The sequence below is a fragment of the Artemia sp. Qi Xiang Cuo genome, chromosome 3, assembly GCF_049724085.1.
Source record: "Artemia sp. Qi Xiang Cuo chromosome 3, ASM4972408v1, whole genome shotgun sequence".
In the NCBI taxonomy this organism is placed as follows: Eukaryota; Metazoa; Arthropoda; class Branchiopoda; order Anostraca; family Artemiidae; genus Artemia; species Artemia sp. Qi Xiang Cuo.
Genome location: NC_142796.1, coordinates 92,499,316 through 92,518,166, shown reverse-complemented (window position 1 = coordinate 92,518,166; position 18,851 = coordinate 92,499,316). Strand labels below are relative to the sequence as shown.

Sequence of the window (18,851 nt, the reverse complement as noted above, 5' to 3'; positions counted from 1 at the left end):
TGACTTTGCCGACGACGTAGCGCTAATATGCGAAAACATTTGTGATCTCAAAACTAGACTGGAAACACTGGCTTCTGCCGCAGAGACACTCGGTCTGAAAATAAATTGGTCGAAAACCAAGATAATGCCCATTGAGAAAACGCCGTCCAACCCTCTGTCATCTGTGGAAATCTGTGGCCAGACTGTAGAGGTAGTCAAGCAGTTTACCTACCTTGGTTCAATTGTCTGCTCAAACGGAAGCCTAGATGCCGAAATATCAGCAAGAGCGGCAAAAGCAAACTGTGTCTTCGGTCGCCTTCTAAAAACAGTCTTCCATAAACCCCAGATCAGCCGTCTCACCAAAGCACGAATATACTCTGCTTCGGTTGCCAGCATTTTGCTCTATTCTGCTGAGACTTGGTCGCTGACTCAGACACAGACGCTGAAGGTAGATGCCATCCAGACAAAACACCTCCGAAAAATAGAACAGTCCCGATGGCCCGACAGGGTACGAAATTCAGAAATCCTCAGGTCCTTCAAACTCCCACCCCTGTCCGAGCAGCTTGAGTCTCGCTCGCTGCGTTGGTATGGTCATCTGCTCCGTCTTCCTGCCCAAACACCCACCCGGCTCATCTTCGATTTCGACCCAGCTGCAAACGGCTGGAGGCGTCCTAGGGGAAGACCACGCACCAGATGGGCGGACCTCATCCGTGATCGGCTCGCCTCCAGAAACATCAACCCGGCTGAAGTGACAACCCTCGCCCTGAACCGACCACTCTGGAGAAGACTGACGGCGCTGACGACTGGTTCCCTCTACGCTGGCGATGCTGCCGAGCAAGAGCTTTAAGTAAAAAAAAAAGTCAAGTTACTTATACTTCGACTTAAGCATATATCGAGTTGTAGATGTAATTATATGTAATAAAATGTCGAGTTTAAAGGTAACGAGTCATTGAGGTAAACCAAATGAAAATTTGAGTTACAGAGGAAAAATTCGCTGAATTACTCCCTACAGCCATTAAAAAGTTAAAATTTACTTTATTACTGTATTGATATGAAATCAATTTATTTAAAGCATTAATGAAAAGCACAGTATAGGCTACATAATGAAAAAAACGTGTACCAACAAATAAAACTATAAACAGAACAGTATATATATTAACCTCATCGAGGAAAATTTATGTAGCTGCAAACAAAGACCTATCCTAAAGGTAAGTTGGTATATAACAGTTTATATATATATATATATATATATATATATATATATATATATATATATATATATATATATATATATATATATATATATATATATATATATATATATATATATATATATATATATATATATATATATATATATATATATATATATATATATATATATATATATATATATATATATATATATATATATATATATATATATATATATATATATATATATATATACAGTTTATATATATCTATATATATAGGTTATTATAACAGTTGGTATAACAGTTTATAAAGGAAATTTAGTGTTTTTCAAATGTTTATGCCAAATCCTCTAGAATATTTCAACCCAAGGAAGGAGCAAGCGTTTAGTTTTTTGAGTGACTCTGCTTTTCTGGCTGTTAAATTTTGAACTGTAAAACAATTTTCCAGTTTTTTTTTTGTAGTTGCGAACGAAGCCCTTTGCTGGTGAGGTGGGAATACTCAGTGGCTGTTAAAAAGTGTTCTACCTAATCATCAATTTCTCCACCAAGAGGAGTGGAAATTATTCTGTGTTCTTATCAATTCTTCTGTCTTGCTGTTTATAAAAATTTGAAATGCAAAGGAAGGTTAGTTTTGTTCTTGTTGCAAATCATGACCTTTGTATGTAGGAAGGGAATTCCTTATGTTCTTTAAATTGTTACTATCCAGAAGGTTTCCCCCCAGGGTTATTTAAAAAAATTAAGCTTTAGGTTTTTCCTTATCAAAATTATTTTTTTTATCATCTTCTCTTTATTTTTGCTTTTCTAGACGCTACGTAGTGAAGCAAAAGTTTAATATCGATGATGGAATCGGACTTCCAGATTGGAAACTAGTCCTCTGCTTGCTGTTTTCGTGGACTTCGATCTTCCTAGTTCAAGTAAATGTAAGTGTACTGGTAACATAACTTATCACATCCCCTACTCATCAGGTCACTCACTTTCATTTTCCTACTGAATCGTCGTTAAGAAACAAACATTGTTAAAAATAAGCACTTTCAATAGCATATTAAAGGGAAGAGGAGTTTACTAGTACTCATTGACAGTTTGACAGGGGATAAAATAGGTTAAATTTCAGGGGTTGAAATATCAATGGCGCTGGTTCATTATATATTTGATGTGAAAATTTATGCCCCAATTTTGTTTTGAGCGTATAATCGGAATATATTTTTACATTTGAAATTGAAATAATAGAAAAACGAAAAAGAATTAGGCATCAAAACAATCGAATAATTCAAGCCAAGGCAGAGGTTCTCAATATTTTTTGGGCTACGGCTCCCTAGAAATACCCTACTTTTCCGTGACTTCTTTAATATACCTTTAATATACTTTTTTCAAAATTTTTGACTTTCTTAAGAAATCAGAAAACTTACTTTTTTAAATATGATTCTTCATTTAGCAGGAAAAAAAAATCCAAATGGACTATATGGGTAATATCCAACTTGGGTCAGGACAGCCACCATGAACTTGGTTGCAGCGGCTGGCCGTGGCTGCAGCAGCGGCCATACAAATGCATTGTATAAGGGTTGAACATGTGGCTGGAGTAAAATTTTATGTAGTTAGGTTAGTTTAACAATATATTAAACAGAAATGTTGCCTTCCGAATAATTTATTGAACGTTGATTAATGATTGACAATGTTAAAATTAACAATACGCGGAATTCCCCAAACGTATCCAATCAGAATTTTGAAATAGCCATTTTTTAAAAATAGTTGATAAGTCCAGTAACTATGTCTGTTGGGATGTAGCCCCCTTGGGCTCTTAGTGCTATACTAACTTAGGGCTATAATTAATTGTCACACTAACAGAAATAATAATGAACAATGAACTAATGTTTAAAAGAAACATATATTAGACTTAAGGAAACCAGTAGGAACCTATGACGTACCAAAAGTAAAACTGATATTGAACTCAAACTTAAAATCACAGTTTATATACTTATCCAGTAAGTTTACCGCAGATGATTTCTGGCTCTTCATTCTCGGTGCGAACAAAAAGCTCCTCCCACTTATTTCTGCACTTATTGTCCACTTATTGGTTGAGCCGGCCAAGTGGTTTTGTCAGTACTTCTTCTATAGGTGATTATTCTTTGTCTACCCGTGAAAAGATCTAATGCCGCTTATGTTTATATCTGCAAAAGCGTTCTCTGGAGCACTCGCACCTCGGTCCGGGTTTTTATAATGGGTGAGGTAGGGAAAGATGATACTGGATAATTATATAAACTGTGCTTAAAATTAACAAAAATAATTAGATTTCTGAACTGAAAAGTCGTCCCCCTTGCACCCCAATTATAACGCGAATGTCATTCGCGCTTTACCGAAAGTAATAAATATTTTAAGTAATTTGTCTTTTATCATTATTACATTGAAAAAAGAATAGATTAACGAAAGCTCTCGAAATTATATTTTATAATGTCAATCTAGTTCCATCACGCTGCTATACACTTAAGCTCCATTAAAACTTTTTTCATTCTAAACATATTCCTTTAAAATGCATAAGAAAGCCAAATTTCTATTCGGCTTTAGAATGGAAAAAGACATATTTGTCATTGCAAAACTTTGCTTCAAAGAATAAAGTAGATTTTGATCAAAATAAACAAAAAAAAAATATTAAAAAAAATATTTACTTTCAATATGTAATTTTGGCTTGACTACTTTTTTAAACATGTATATATTTTTTGCGTAATCGGGATTATTACGGAATTTTAATTTTCAGTTATTATTGTTTGATTTAATAATTAATTTAAAAAATAATTTGGATTTTATTTTGTTCAACACCAACACAACAAAGGAAAATTACGCCCCAGACCAATCAATGTTTACAAAAAAAAGAAAAAAAAGGTACTTTCTTTCGTTTTATAGATTCTAAACTGTATCACATTAAAAACCATACGTGTTTCGAACAGTTTAATTTTCATAGGGCCATATGTTAGTATTTTTTGCAGGGGTATGATCTGTTTGAAATAAATCAATTTTTTTCGTAGCTTTTTTTACGAGTAGAACTTAACCTTTGGGTGAGGAAGAAGGGCTGAAGTCCAGTAACACCCTCCACTTTGGATGTTTTATTTTGGGAATTTTTTGCGAGGGGGTATTACAAAAAAAAACTTTACAAAACGCATTAAAGTATATTTATTTGCATATTTATAGCTTTCTCACTAGTAGAATTTAACTTTCGGTTGGTAAGGGGGGGGGGCTAAAGCCCGGTAAACCCTTCACTCTGGATACGGCTCTGAGTTTTTATTACACAAAATACGCTTTTTTATTTTGCTTTCGCTATGAGATATATAACACTTTCAGTAAAGCACGAATGACACTCACACTATAATCGGGGATCAAGGGGGCTGACTTCCCAATTCTTATATCTAGTAATTTCTGTTCATTTTGAGTTTGAGTTGAATATCAGTTTTATTCTTGGTACATTATAAGTTCATTATTGGTTTCATTTTTATTAAGTCTAATTTCTGTTTATTTTACCTTTTCGTTTATAGTTCATTGTAATTTCTGATTTTTTTTATTTGTCCTGCTCAAGACAGAGCTCCACTCTTTACTTTTGTTTAAAAAATAGCTGTTTTTTTTATTTAATAAAAAGTAAGAATGGCCTTAAAATTAACTTTGAACAAGAAATGAGAGTTCCTATGTCCTATTTCATTCCAAGATTTGAAAGGTTGTTTAGTAAACAACAAACCTTTTCGTAAATTTGGCTTTACTTGGAACCTTGCTGCTATCAGGTCATCCAAGGATTTTCAGTCTGAGTGATTGCAGGGTCTAAATAGAGGCCTCTTAACCGTAGGTTAGGACACAGGATGGGAGAAAGTACAAGAGATTATAAGAAAAATTTGGTGATTCCAGGGACGTAGACAATCAAAAAGACTTAATCACGGCAAAACAGGAGGTCAAAACCTTCTTGTCTCTAGGCATTCCGTGGCTTAGGGCTACAGCAAGCCCCTTATATAAAATTAGAGTGGCCCTTGAAGGGTGGATATACTCCACTTCTTTTTTTTCTATGACATGTTAATATAAAAAAGAGAATTTTGCTGGTTCAGTGAATGGCTATGGAGATATTAGCCTGTCAGATTATAACAGGTTTTTGGTTAAATATATAACTATGTCTTCTCCAGGGAATAAAAACATCAAGAGAAGTGGTCTACTTTACAGCTTTACAGCTTTTCCATAATATTGTGATAGCAATTTTGTATGTTCGATTTTGTAGCAAGTAATGAATTTCATGTTCGAGTTTTGCCTTTAGCCACTTTTGATTAAAGATGTCGTGTATGAGGAATGAAAATATCAGGAAACGGGCCCTGTTTTACAAAACTTCTCCTATGCATTATGCTGATGAGTTTATTGCATGCATTATGATAAGCAACAAGGTTTATTGTACGAGTTTTGCTTGTAAGAAGTTTCTGATTAACGATATCATTTTCTGTTTTCCAGGGAATAAAAACGTCAGGAAAAGTTGCCTATTTTACAGCACTCTTCCCGTATGTTGTGTTAATAGTTTTACTTGGACGAGGAGCGACCCTACCCGGAGCTGAAACAGGAATTTTATATTTTATCACACCACAGTGGCAAGAAATTCTGAACCCAAGTGTAAGCATAAATATTTTGTTATTGATTCTTTTGTTTCGTTTTACCGAAGCTGTTTTACCTAAAAGACTCAACTGCCATGCCGAATAATACTCGGAGAGTAAACAAAAGCATGGTTAAGATCAAAGGGGGGGGGACAAAGAAATGCAATTATACTATATCTAAGTGAGCCACTAGCGCGAGATGCAAAATTTGTAAATGGATTAGTTTCAAATTATTTTAGTTGCAACTTCTGGTATAACAGCTCTGGCAAAAGTCATAAAAAAATTCATTTTGGGAGGGAGGTAAATATTAAAAAAGACTAATTAAATGAACATTGTTAAACACTTTTGAGAAAATCATAAAGACTAAAATTTTTGGGGGTAGATGAGCTTGCAGACGACCTCCTTACCCAGTGTTCGTCAAAGCGTCTGCTTAGTAAAGCCTAAAAGAGCGTAAATGTACTTTCAGCTTTCCCTTGTGGCCAGAAGTTAATGCTTGTTACCAATTCACAGCTAATTTGGGGAGGTTTTGCATTTCCATACAAGTTTGAAAAATTTAATTAGGATTTAAGGAAAAAACAGGGCAATTTTTAAATATATTTTCTTGTCCACTGGGACAAACTTCTGGCGCTTTTTCCTTTCCTTAGAGAAATTTAAAGTCCCATCGTAATGCAACGTCTCTTCTTGTAGGACTTGCAACTATGAATAGCATCATTCTCGTCTTCTGCCTTCTGTGTCTCGTTGTCTCGTCTTCTGTGTTTTTGTCTATTTTAAGCAGGTATATCATCAAGGGGTCGATTAAGGGAGAGGACAAATCTGCTAACTATTGGTACGAGCTTCTTCTTCAGCTTCATCAAACTTCAAAAGACTTAAAAAAAGGTTTCTCATGTAATATTGGCTCGGAAAAGGAGAAACACTTATAATTGTTGCTTTGAGCCATGTATACTGCCGAACAAATTTTTTTTTATCAACTTCAACTATCAATTTGAAAATTATGATTTAACTACCAGGAATAAAATCACTTACTTACTATTTACTTAGGTCTTCCTACGCCAGCTGCCGCATAAGGTGACAACGCTGGCTTTCTACAACGACCTCTTTTGTACTATAAACCAAAGATCTTTAAACCAAAGTATATTTCTCAAGGCATTGGCCAAGATTTTCCCTTTGTCGTCCGCGTCTCCTGATAATGAGAGGGGCCCAACACCACAAGTACCGAGGTAGCCCCTGTGACCCGTTGAAAGGTTTATCAAATTTTAACACAGCCAATATTTTTGCAATAAACAAAATATCCGGGTAAAATGACCATATATAAAAGGGGTAAAATGACCACTACATCCCAAAATTCATAGGCCATAAACGACACAAACGGTCAACTGTTTATTGTTAACAATAGAAAAGGGGAGTTTCCTGTTATTTCGGGTTTACTGGTTTGATTGGAATTTTCAAAACAATCCTTTGAGGATGATACTTATCCCTGAACTAAAATGTCTCTCTTCAGTGTTTATTGGGAAGATGGGGGCTGAAATATCAAAGTTATTTATAGCGTCACCATTCCCATGCTTTTAAAGGTAAATTATTCAACTAAACCGGTCTCATTGGAATGTTCCATAAGGACGCTTGTAGGAGGGAGACACAAGTACCGGAACAAGGTCCATGTTTCCACCTGGAAATAAGAAGAAGTCAGACAATGTATCTTAATTAAAGATGAGCAATATTACCATAAAAATTAATTGAAAACAAAGTTCTTAGTAAAAATGACCACCCCTCTCCTCAAGGAACTTCCTGGCAATCTTCATACCCGCTTAAACTTTTTAACTCTGTGCTGGTAGCCTTGTGAATTAAATCCCTTTTCGGCAGAGAGAAAATATTTTCAAAAACGAGGGATACTACCCTTACAGTAACAATCATAAAGGCAAAAACCAAAAATGTTCCCGAGAATGAAGAGAAACTAGATACCAAATCCTCCATCTCCTTCTTCTTTGCCAAAACTCTTGTATATTTATATATGTATTATATTATCATTTCAAGGCTCAACAAGACTTGGAAATCTTGGGCATTAAAATACACTCTTTGATGCACCTGGCACTCCGCTCCTGTCCAAAAAAAATGACACTATGCCTTTCCTTAATAATAGCTGATATGCACTTATTCACCCCTGTACATAAATTTATAGGAAGTCAAGTGTACTAAATAGTGAAATGTACTTCAATATACATGTCAGAAATTCTTTTTTTTTTACAATTAAGGGCTTTTTTTTAACACGTAGCTGATTTCGGGAACCGATTTCAGCAAGAGTGTATTCCACGTTGAGTGATTATAATCAATGATGCTAAGAGGCAGGGCTTAGTGACGTTTTTCGGTGATTAATCATCATTAACTACTAATTAATTTACGATAATCATTAAATACAATTAATTATAGGCCTAAAGCTCTAAAGCCCTAGTACATTCCTTGTCTAGAACGTAATTAATGATGATTAATCACCGAAAAACGTCACTAAGCCCCGCCTCTTAGCATCATGAATTATAATCACTCGACGTGGAATACACCCTTGCTGAAATCGGTTCCTGAAATCAGCTACGTGTGCCTAGCCCTTAAGAAAATAATCATTATTCGGCAGCCCCCTCATTCAGGCCCAGTCTTGATGGATAGAGATGAGAGATTAACTATCTCCATACAAGAGCCTGCAGTCTTCGAGAATGAATGCACCGCCGCGCAGCATTACTTGATCTACAGCTGGAAAGCTCAACATATACTTTTTTGATTTCTTTTTTTATTTAATTTTACCTTGTTACTCCAATACGTTTTTCATTACTGATTTTTGCTTAGATCCTACAATATTTTGGAAAATAAATGCAATTACAGGTATGGTTTGCTGCTGTTAGTCAATGTTTCTTCTCATTATCGGTCGGGTTTGGACCTATCATCATGTTTTCAAGTTATAATGATTTTCGACACAACATGTATAGGTAAGAAGCATAGTTTAATTTGTGTTATTTCATTTCTATTTCTTCACTTTCCACTTTAATTAATTTACTTTATTTACTTAATAAGTGAGTAATAAGTAATTAAGTAAGTAAAAGTAGATAATAAAAACAGTAGTTCAATAATAGTTTTCACTTAGATATTAGTGGTAAAAAAAATGTATCAAAGAAATAAGGTAAAACAAAAAAAAAAAAAGAAAAACGACTTATCTATATATTTACATGATATTATCACCGTAATTTGTGTTTAGTTTCCTTTTATTTCATAATTTACAATTACGAAGTATTTTTGTAAGCCAGTCACGTTAATCCTTAAGTAAGATATAACAGGTAAGTAATAAGTGCGCAAAAAAAGTATGAAAAATCAGTAAGTAAGTAAGTAAAGTAATGTAAAAGGCAAAAAAGAAAAGTAATGTAAATAAAAAAAATAATAATCATTACAGAGGGTATTAATGAAGTAGTATGATAATAAAGTAGTAAATTTAAATAATAATATATCTAGTAAAGTAATTAATCAAAGTTAATCTAAAATTAATGCCTCAATTACTCTAGATAGTAAGTTACTTACTATAATTAATTTCTTAGTTTATTTTACTTTTAATTACTCATTACTTTTCCTTGATTAGATATTCAAAAAACAATCAGAAATAAAAAGATATTACTAAAAAAAAAAATATAAGAATACAAAAAAAAAGTTAGCAAAAAAGCAAATAGTAATAATTTATAAATAAGTTAATAAGTGAATAAGTAAGTAAGTAAATAAGTAAGTAAATATGTAAAGTAAAGAAGTAAAATAAACTACAAAAAAGAAATACTAGAAATCTAAGTAAATAAATAAGAATAATGAATAGCAATAATGATGCAATAGAAATAATGGAGTAGTAGCTCAAACTAAAACTTAAAACTAGTAACTTACTACTTTAAAATTATGCGAATTTTTGAATATACTTAAGTGCTTGTTTGCTTTACTTTCAATTATTCTTTAATTTTCCTCAATTAGCCATTTGAGAAACAATCATAAACAAGCATATATTACTTTTTGAAGAAATAGAAGAATACAAATAAATGTGCGCCTTTATATCTGCACACCTCTTGTCAAAAGCCATTGTAGCTGGAAAACATGAGGATGGGTTCAAACCCAACCAATAATGAGACAAAACATTGACTAGCAACTGCAAAGACAAAGATGAGCAAAAAGGACTTAATAAAATAATTTAAACTTGAAATAAAACATAAACTAATATCAGTGAATAAATGAATACTATTCATTTTGCACTTTACTATAAAAAACATATATTTTAAACATTTGCTGTTGTATAATTGTAACATTGAAGCATCAAGAGTTACTGAAACTTCAAGAAATTAACATCATTATGTATTAAATAATCAGTCTGCTTTTCCAGTAGATAATCACTTCTTTCCAGTAATCTTGATTAGTAAAATGATTTGTTTTTTGTCAATATTTTGACAAATAAAGGCCCCCCTGTTTAATTTTCATGTTTTGTTTATTGATTATTCGTTTTAAGCTCTGTTTATTTTAAGATTCATTAATTTATTTTTGTAATTATTTATTTTTGTTTTAATTCTTTTAGGATTCATTTCTTCATTTTTATTAGTATCTGTTATCTTAACGTTTACTGTCGTTGTTATTTTGAGTTTCTGTTTATTTTTGGTTTCATTCATTCATCGATATTAATCTATGCTCGTTAAAAGTTCAAACTATTATATGTATTTACTTCTACTCGTCTTTAGTTTTATTACGCTCTTTACTTTCTTTTAATAACTTCTTTTTTTAAAACGTTCATTTAAGTTAATTCAAAAAACAGAAGTAGGTTGAATGGCTTAGAAAAATATGTCTAGTTTGAAACAAATATTGACAAAAGGCGTTTAAATTAATTAAAAATTAATTATTGTTATTTATAATTTTGCTAATAAAATCGAAAAATACAAACGACTCTTTTTCTTTTTTGGTTTTACCTTATTTCTCTTACAATTTTTCTATTGCTCCTAAATGTCAAAAAAAAATGGACAAAACGTGTACAAAATGTCTTAAATGTTACACCATTTTGAAAATCCTTTATTCATTACAAGAAAAAGGCTAATTTTGTGGATAAATTCGATTACAGGTATGGTTTGCTGCCGTTAGCCAATGTTTTCTCTCACTAGGGGTTGGGTTTGGGCCCATAATCATGTTTTCCAGTTATAATGATTTTCGACACAAGACGTACAGGTAAGAAACAATTTTTTTTTTCTATTGTTCTGCGATTCTGCCTCGATCAGGCAGTTGAAAAATAACCAGAGATGAGAAGATATTACTATGAATGGAGACCTGCAGAAGTGGAAACCTAACTGGACCCAACCTAACCTGAGCCTAACTAAAGACCTTATCAATTGAGACCTAAATGTAACTGAAAATGAACAGAAATAGAAACAAACTATGTTGCTAGACTAAAAAAACAAAATATTGTCACTCAAATAAAGGTGGTAATGTTGCTCCTCAAGCCTCCCAGAGGCCAGATGTGTCAGGTCTTTAATATTTGAAACGTAGTATATGAGAGGTTAGGGATGAAAGGTAGGATATTGGACGAGGAAGGACCCGACAGACTAAATTTTGAAGCACTATTCACACAGATTAGAAGTTTTAGCATGACTCATATTTCTAGAAGGTTTTATATGGCCATCATTTGAGTAACTTAAGCTTGATGTAATTGACTTCAGGAGTCAGGACTGAGGTTTAGATCAGCAAGCTCATAAATGCTTGTTGTAATTCTTATAAATTATTTTCAATTATTCACTAGAAAACATACACACTTGTGGTATGTTTTGTGAGTTGGGATTGAGGACGATCATGCTGAAATCTTGCAGATTTTAAATGATTAATACATAATCATTAAGTAGCACATCAAAATAATTGCTGGACAGGTCTGAGATGAAAAACTTACGATATATCTGTCTGTATGTACAAACTAGGTTTGGGGTGGTGGAATGAGGTACAGAACCAAGAAAAATTCTCAGAGCAGTCAAATCACAACTCTATTTCTTTAAACAATAAAAAACTATAGCGTAAAGAGCGAGGCGGTGAGGAGGGGACAGCCCCTTTCATATACGGGATAATTTCTGTTGGTTTTAAGTTTTAACGTCGCTCCTTACTTTCAATTAAAAAATTTTTTTTTATTGATTGACAATACAGTGTCCGGCATTGATCATAAATGCTGCAGGGCCAACCAAGAGGAATTCTATTGGTTAAATAAATGTTCGAGAGCCAATTATGGATTTCCTTTGTGGCGAAAATGGCCTATGATGACCCATTTGCGTTATCTCAGGAATGGTAAAGTGTAAATGTTCAATTAATGTTCAGGAGGATATTGAAATAAATAAAAAGACACTTTTTGAATCTGGGTTATTCAAAGGGCGTACGTGAAATATTTCAGGAACGACTAAGGTGTTAGGCTTGAACATTCAGGGAATTTTGAGAGGGATTTTGAAATCAACCAAAATACATTATGTGCATCTAGGTTGTTAGAATGTCATCTTTTCACATCATACTTAGGAAATGCTTACGTCACAGTTAAAAACATAGTCAGTTTAAAGAGTCAAAAATAAAAGTTTAAAATATATAGCCCCTACCTAATATTCTTCTCATATGTTTTTCTGACACTCAATCCTAATGAAATATACATAAGTATGATAAAAATTTAATACTTTAGAAACAAATTTGGGCTATACATTTGCACATTAGGGGGTGGAGGGTGGGGGTAAAGTATAGCGGGTCTGCATGCCCAATTTGTTAGGTACAACTGTTCTACATATTATGTAATAAGAATTGCTTTCTAACTTCACACTGTCCAAATATTTTACCCCCCCCCCTCCCCTAATGTGAAAATATATGGCCCAAGTTATATATTTTCCATCTATTCTGTCACTTCTCTTTGTCTTGTTTCGTGCTAAGCTGAAAGAAATAAACGAAAAGTAACTGTTTTATGGTGCGTCAATGAATAAACAACTCGATCGGTAGGGGGTATATCATACAATTACCGGCCAAAAATATAGATTTGTCTTTTAAACCTTTACAACCTTTACTACCAATGGGAATATTTTCTCAGGCTCGTATGCTTTGGTGTTTAACTTTCATCTTAATAATATTTACACATTTGGAGTTACCAGGAACAGTTATTCTTTTAAAATATTTTGCTTGCAGTAGCCACTTGCTCGAAGTTGGTTACCACAAACAGTTTAAAATAAAAAGAATAAACTTAAAACCTAATGTTTTAAATTTAATTGTCGATTCAACTAAGTTCCTGTTAACAGTTGACTTCCTTCTAGGGGACTATTAAACAACACTCATAATACCCCCCTCCCTCTCCACCTTTCGTGCCAGTAAGTGGGTTAATATAATCTCTTATGTTCGAAAGTTGATATTTATTGCGAAAAGAGGGGAGCTATCACTCGAAGGACCTGTATCCAGACTAAGTCAAAATGAAGTTAGATTCGAGATTAATATTCATATTCCCCTCCTCCCCATATTTTCTTTCATATTTTTCTGAAGGCTCATTTAGAGTTACAAAAATTGAGCATACAAATTTAATTTTTGATTCATAAGACGCACCCCCCCCCCCCCTCTGACCTAATAAATTTTATGCTGAAATGTTTATTATTGTGTGAACTACATAATGAGCGTGCCACAATGGAGCAGTATAGCTTCTGAAATTAGGAAGGTCAACATTTAGTTTTTTGACAATTTCAAATCTATTGGCTGTGTCGAATTGTCAACCGATGGCTACTTAGCTGTCTTTGGGGTAAAATTGTAATTGTGTGCCAAAAATACCCCTTTGCTGTGGTAAAATTCTTTTGGCCACTTAAAAACAACACTAGAAATATTATTTCCGCTTCATTCAGTTTTCTTCTGGTTTTTAACCTGAAAAAAATAAATAAATATCTAATCCGTGATTTTTCTTGTCGAAAAATCTAAAAATTCCACATTTTTTCCATCCAAGAGCTTGAAACCTGTTTAACAGGGTTATCAGATAAGCGAATTTGATGGTGAACTATTCATCAAGGTCGGTTCCATTTTTAGTTTTTTTCTCTGCTACTATTACTAACAACTCACCGCAGCACCAAGATGCCTGAAGCCAACACAGCTACACACGCTCCTCCCCCATCATAATCTATTCAAAACCTCCCTCTTTACACCCTCTCAGGAAGTTCCTATGTCCCTTAAATCTCTCTTTTTTTTTTTTTTTTTTTTTTTTTTTCCTTTCTTAATTAATTTTTTTTTTTTTTTTTTTTTTTTTTTTTTTTTAATCTCTCTTTAAGATATCCTCCCACCCAAACTGTGGACGACCTGCTTTCCATTTATCCCTAGACGGTTGGCCGAAAAGGACAATCTTTGGCAATTTGTTATCCTATATCCGCCTAATCTGCCCTAGTCATTTCAACCTTTGCCCTATAAAGTGGGGCTGAACCCCATTTTTGGTACAGCCTAATGTATAAAATACGGTAATTTAGCTGGGTACCCAAAACAATCCGTAGGCAAGGCCGTACCCAGATGGACGGTTAGGGGGGGTTTGAGCCCCCCCCCCAAAAAAATGTTTGTTTGACTCGTAAAAACGTAAAGAAAATGAATATAAACCAATTTTGTATGCGTTTTTAGTTTTTTTTTAACCCCCCCCCCAAAAAAAAATTTTTTTTTGAGTAAACCCCCCCCCCAAAAAAAAAATAAAAAACAGGGTACGGTCTTGTCCGTAGGCAATTTCTTCAGAAAACATCTAGCAAATTTTCATCCGTTTTTTTGAGCGCCCATGCTTCAGATCCATATTTGACCATTGTCATCATGGTAGTTTCCAATATTATAATATTGGTTCGCAGACTTATCTTCCTATTCTTCCAAACTTTTTTTCAACTGTGAAAAAATACCCTGAGTCTTGGCTATTATACCTTTAACATCTTCACTGCCTTCACCGCCTTTACTAATAATATTACAAAGGTAAGTGAAACCGTCTAATTCATCAATCTTTTCGTTACCCAACGTCACCTTTTCATCTTCACTTATTCCGAGCCTTGGTGATTCAGTCTTCTTAACAATAATTTTCAAACCCATTCTAGCACCATGAAATAGCAAAAATTCTAAAATTTCAATTATTTTCCTCACGCCTTTATCTAGGATACTTAAATCACGAGCATGATCTAAGTCCTGGATAGCTTTTCTTCCACATTTTATTCCTTGTTCTCCATTGCCTTTCCTGTGCTCCTTGACAAAGTCCATCCAAATTATCCATTTAAAGGGGGATAGAACACAACCCCGCTTAACTCCTGATTTAATAAAAAACTAGCTGCTAACCTCACATCTTACATTAACCACAGCAGTGCTGTTCTCGTATATAGCGCTAACCACTTTAATGTATTTGTCGGGTATACTGTACAAGGAAAATAGCTTCGCTAGAGATCTTCTATCAACAGAATCACACGCTTGATCATAATCTATAAAACTGAGGACCAAAGGAGTTCGTTAACTCAGGCACTTCCCAATTATTAACGTAAGAGTGCAAATTTTGGTTGACACATCCTCTACCCTTCCCAAAACCACAGTGTTCTCCTCTTAAAACTTTCTCTACAGCATCTCTTAGTCTAAAAATGTATCATATTATTAAGTAATTTGCTACTTACAGAGACCAGGCAAATGCATCTACAATTGCCACATCCACTCATATCGCCTTTCTTATACAGTGGTTTAGTTAAGGTTTTCCTAAAATCGCTAAGTGCTTCCCCTTTTTCAAAAATCATGCTCGAAATCTTCAGTGACTTATTTCTAACCTCAGAGCCACCATGTTTAAGAAACTCATTTACCAAACTATCAGCACTTGGGCTCTGATTATTTTTTAATCCTTTTAGTACTGTCGCTAATTCTTCCTCACAAAAAAAATGTTCCTTCACATCCAAGGTATCACGAACTTTCATTTTCCTCTATATTTTTTCCTGCGACTCTATCCTGGTTTAGAGCACTCTCAAAATGTTCCGCCTATCTCTCTTTAACTTTTTTTTTTATCAATAATTGTGGCCTCGTTTCTATCTTTAACTGGACAAGTCCGGATTGACTACTCCTTCACAATTTATTAGCACACCAGTACGACATTTTACTAATATTCCGTCTAACTGTATCTTCCAGATGCTCAGCAATATTATCCATTGTCTCCCCTTCACACCTCCTTAGTTCGCACTTTAATATTTTCTCCACTTTCTTTACATTCCGCTTATTTTCATGTGATCTATCATTCAGATAACTCGTATACAAGCCCATTCACCTCTGTATTAAACATAAAGCTTTTTCACTGATATTCTTAGCCGCGTTCCTAACTTTCTTCCGTAAGACACCAGCAGCAACTTCATAAATTGTTTTCCTAAAATTACTCCATCGATCTTCTACATTGTCAAATTTTGAACTCTCCATTTTGGTATTCAGCTTTTCTTGAAAGTTTGTCTCAGATTCTCAGTCTGGAGTCTACCAACGTCATAACTTCCCTGGAGGTAGTCACCGTTCTGAATTTCAGCTTTAAATTAACCTTAGACATTCTTAGATGGTAATCTTTACTTTTAACATCAATAGCAGCACTCCTATATATATCTGGTACCTTGTATTGATCCTGCCACTCTTCGTTTTACATTAAAATAATCAATGAGGTTAGCTGTTTTACCATCACGTGAACACAATTTCCACTTATGGGCCGTTTTATGACCAAACACCGTATTGGTTATAACTAGATTGTTATACCTAGAAAATTGCAAAAGTCTGTAGCCATTAATGTTTTCTTTTCCTACACCAAATTTACCTAGGATAGGATACCATCTATACCTATTCCTACAGATCTGGGAGTTAAAATCTTCTAATCAAAACACTACATTTTTACATGGGATCCTATCTATTTGTTCCTATAACTGTAAGTAAAATTTATCTGAGTCGCTACTATCTCCTTCAGGCGGTTCTACAGGGGCAAATACTACTATAACTAATACCCTGCACTTTTTAGTCATAAAATTAGCGATTACTATTCTATTATTAATACCTTCCTAAATATAAATGCCTAAAAACGACTTATCAGCTTTCTTATTCATCATGAACCCTACTCTCTGTCTATGTAATCCATCCTCCCTGCCTCAGTAAGTAAATCCTATATCACCTAATTTCATGCTTCCTATCCCATGGATATGAGTATCTGAAAGTCCTGTTAAGTCCAGTTCGAGTCGTCTGAATTAGTCGTCAAAATGTCAACGCTATAGTTATTTTTTAACGTCGTAATATTCCAAGTTCCAATTTTCATATTGTTCAAATCATTCAAATTATTTTGGGCTCAGGAAAAATAAATGGTCCTGGATACCAGTGCAGGACGGGGAAGAACATATTTTGTCAAGTCTATACAGAAAGGGCTTGAGCTGACTTTGAGCCGGCCAGCAAGAAGTCCTTCTGACATTCAGTAATAATGGGGGCTTTGTGCAATCCTGGGCCCATCTTGGTCACAAAATGGTTTTCAGAACTTGGTGATGCTCTTCTATCAGCAAGATTAAAACTCCCGCAGAGACAATCTCACGCCTATTACCTTCAACTTGCATTATATTCATGCCTACAAATATTATGCTACTACGGGGAGGCAACCCATAATAGAAAAATTTGCTAGGAAGATGTTTGTCGGCCCGAAAACACCCACCAAAACAGACCACGCCCAAAAGAACTATCCATTAACCAGAATTCCGTGCGGATGCTGTGTCGTTAACTAGGCTATAATTACCTCGAGGGATGCCACTCCTCAAGTGAGAATAAGGTTTACCACAAGGTCCCTAGTTTTGCAGGTACCCTGACAGGGTCAAGGCATCCTTTTGCAGAGACTGTTGTCCATAGTTCTGGATCTTATGCCCTGCCACAGTTGTCTTCCTATAGGATATCCTCCCACAAGGGCGTTCTGTGACACCCTGCAATTTAACCCATTACTGGAAGAAGGTTCGTAACTCAGGGCACATGTGCACACACTAGTGGACCCTGCTAGGTGTACATTTTATGGGCCTTCTTCCGACTCCATTTGAATTTATGACCCCTTGGCGAGGATACCCCCGTTTCTATTATGGACCCCCAGGGACGAGGTTCCCTCCTTTTTCCGTGCCTTCTTAACGAGGCACACTATATATCTGTAGGATGTTCCCTCTATCGCCACCTGAGGACGCGCTGAGGGGTCTGGGGGACGCCTCTACTGAGCAGTACGCTCATAAATCTACTATTACAGGCCTAAATATGTTATGTCAAGCCTAAATCTACTATGTCAGGCCAAAATTTTCTATCAATCCTAAATCTATTATCTCAAGCCTAAATCTATTATGTCAAACATGAATATACTATGTCAAGCCTGAATTTACTGTGTCAACCTAAGTCTACTTCGTCAAATCTAAGTCTACTGTGTAAGCCTAAGTCTATTATGTCAAGCCTAAGTTAACCCTGTCGGACCTAAATCTACTATGTGAAAGCTAAGTTATACCATAATTGACTACTTTAAGCCTAAATATACAAATACTCTGTCAGGCCTAATATACTGTGCCAGGCCTAAATCTAATATGCAAGGCCTAAATGAACCATGTCAAGCCTAAATTTACTATGACAAACCAAAATCTGCTATATTCGGCCTAATCTAACATCTCAAGCCTAAATCTATTATGTCGACCCTGAATTTACTATTTCAAACCTGAATCTACCATGTCAAACCTAAGACCACTATATCAGACCTAAGTCTACTATTGTACTATGTTAAGCGTAAATATACTCTGTCAGGCCTATAATGGCTATGTCAGGCGTAAATCTACTATTTCGAGCCTGAAGTTACTGTTTCAAGCCTGAACCTATTTTTACAAGCAATATTGGCTTTAATCAAATTTATAACAAAAAGTTTGACAATAACTTGCAGTTTTAAACTTGACGAATTTCAGAAGTTTCTAATCACCATGAAAAAAATCCAATTAATTTGCTGTTTATATATTGATGAATTTTTCGTTGTTGATATTATTGACTTAAGAATAAAGTAATCATACTCTTTCAAAATATAATAATCACTTTT

General features: G+C 34.4%; 1 protein-coding gene across 1 annotated transcript in view; it reads left to right on the top strand.

Moving 5' to 3' along the window:
* Nucleotides 1-18,851, top strand: part of LOC148954752 (sodium-dependent nutrient amino acid transporter 1-like) — a 201,006-nt gene that overhangs the window by 87,054 nt on the left and 95,101 nt on the right. Inside the window, exons 5-7 of the mRNA XM_089086726.1 lie at nucleotides 1,981-2,095; nucleotides 5,643-5,798; nucleotides 8,645-8,748. Of these exons, the coding sequence (XP_088942852.1) occupies nucleotides 1,981-2,095; nucleotides 5,643-5,798; nucleotides 8,645-8,748 (375 nt within the window). The remainder of the gene's footprint in view (nucleotides 1-1,980; nucleotides 2,096-5,642; nucleotides 5,799-8,644; nucleotides 8,749-18,851) is intronic.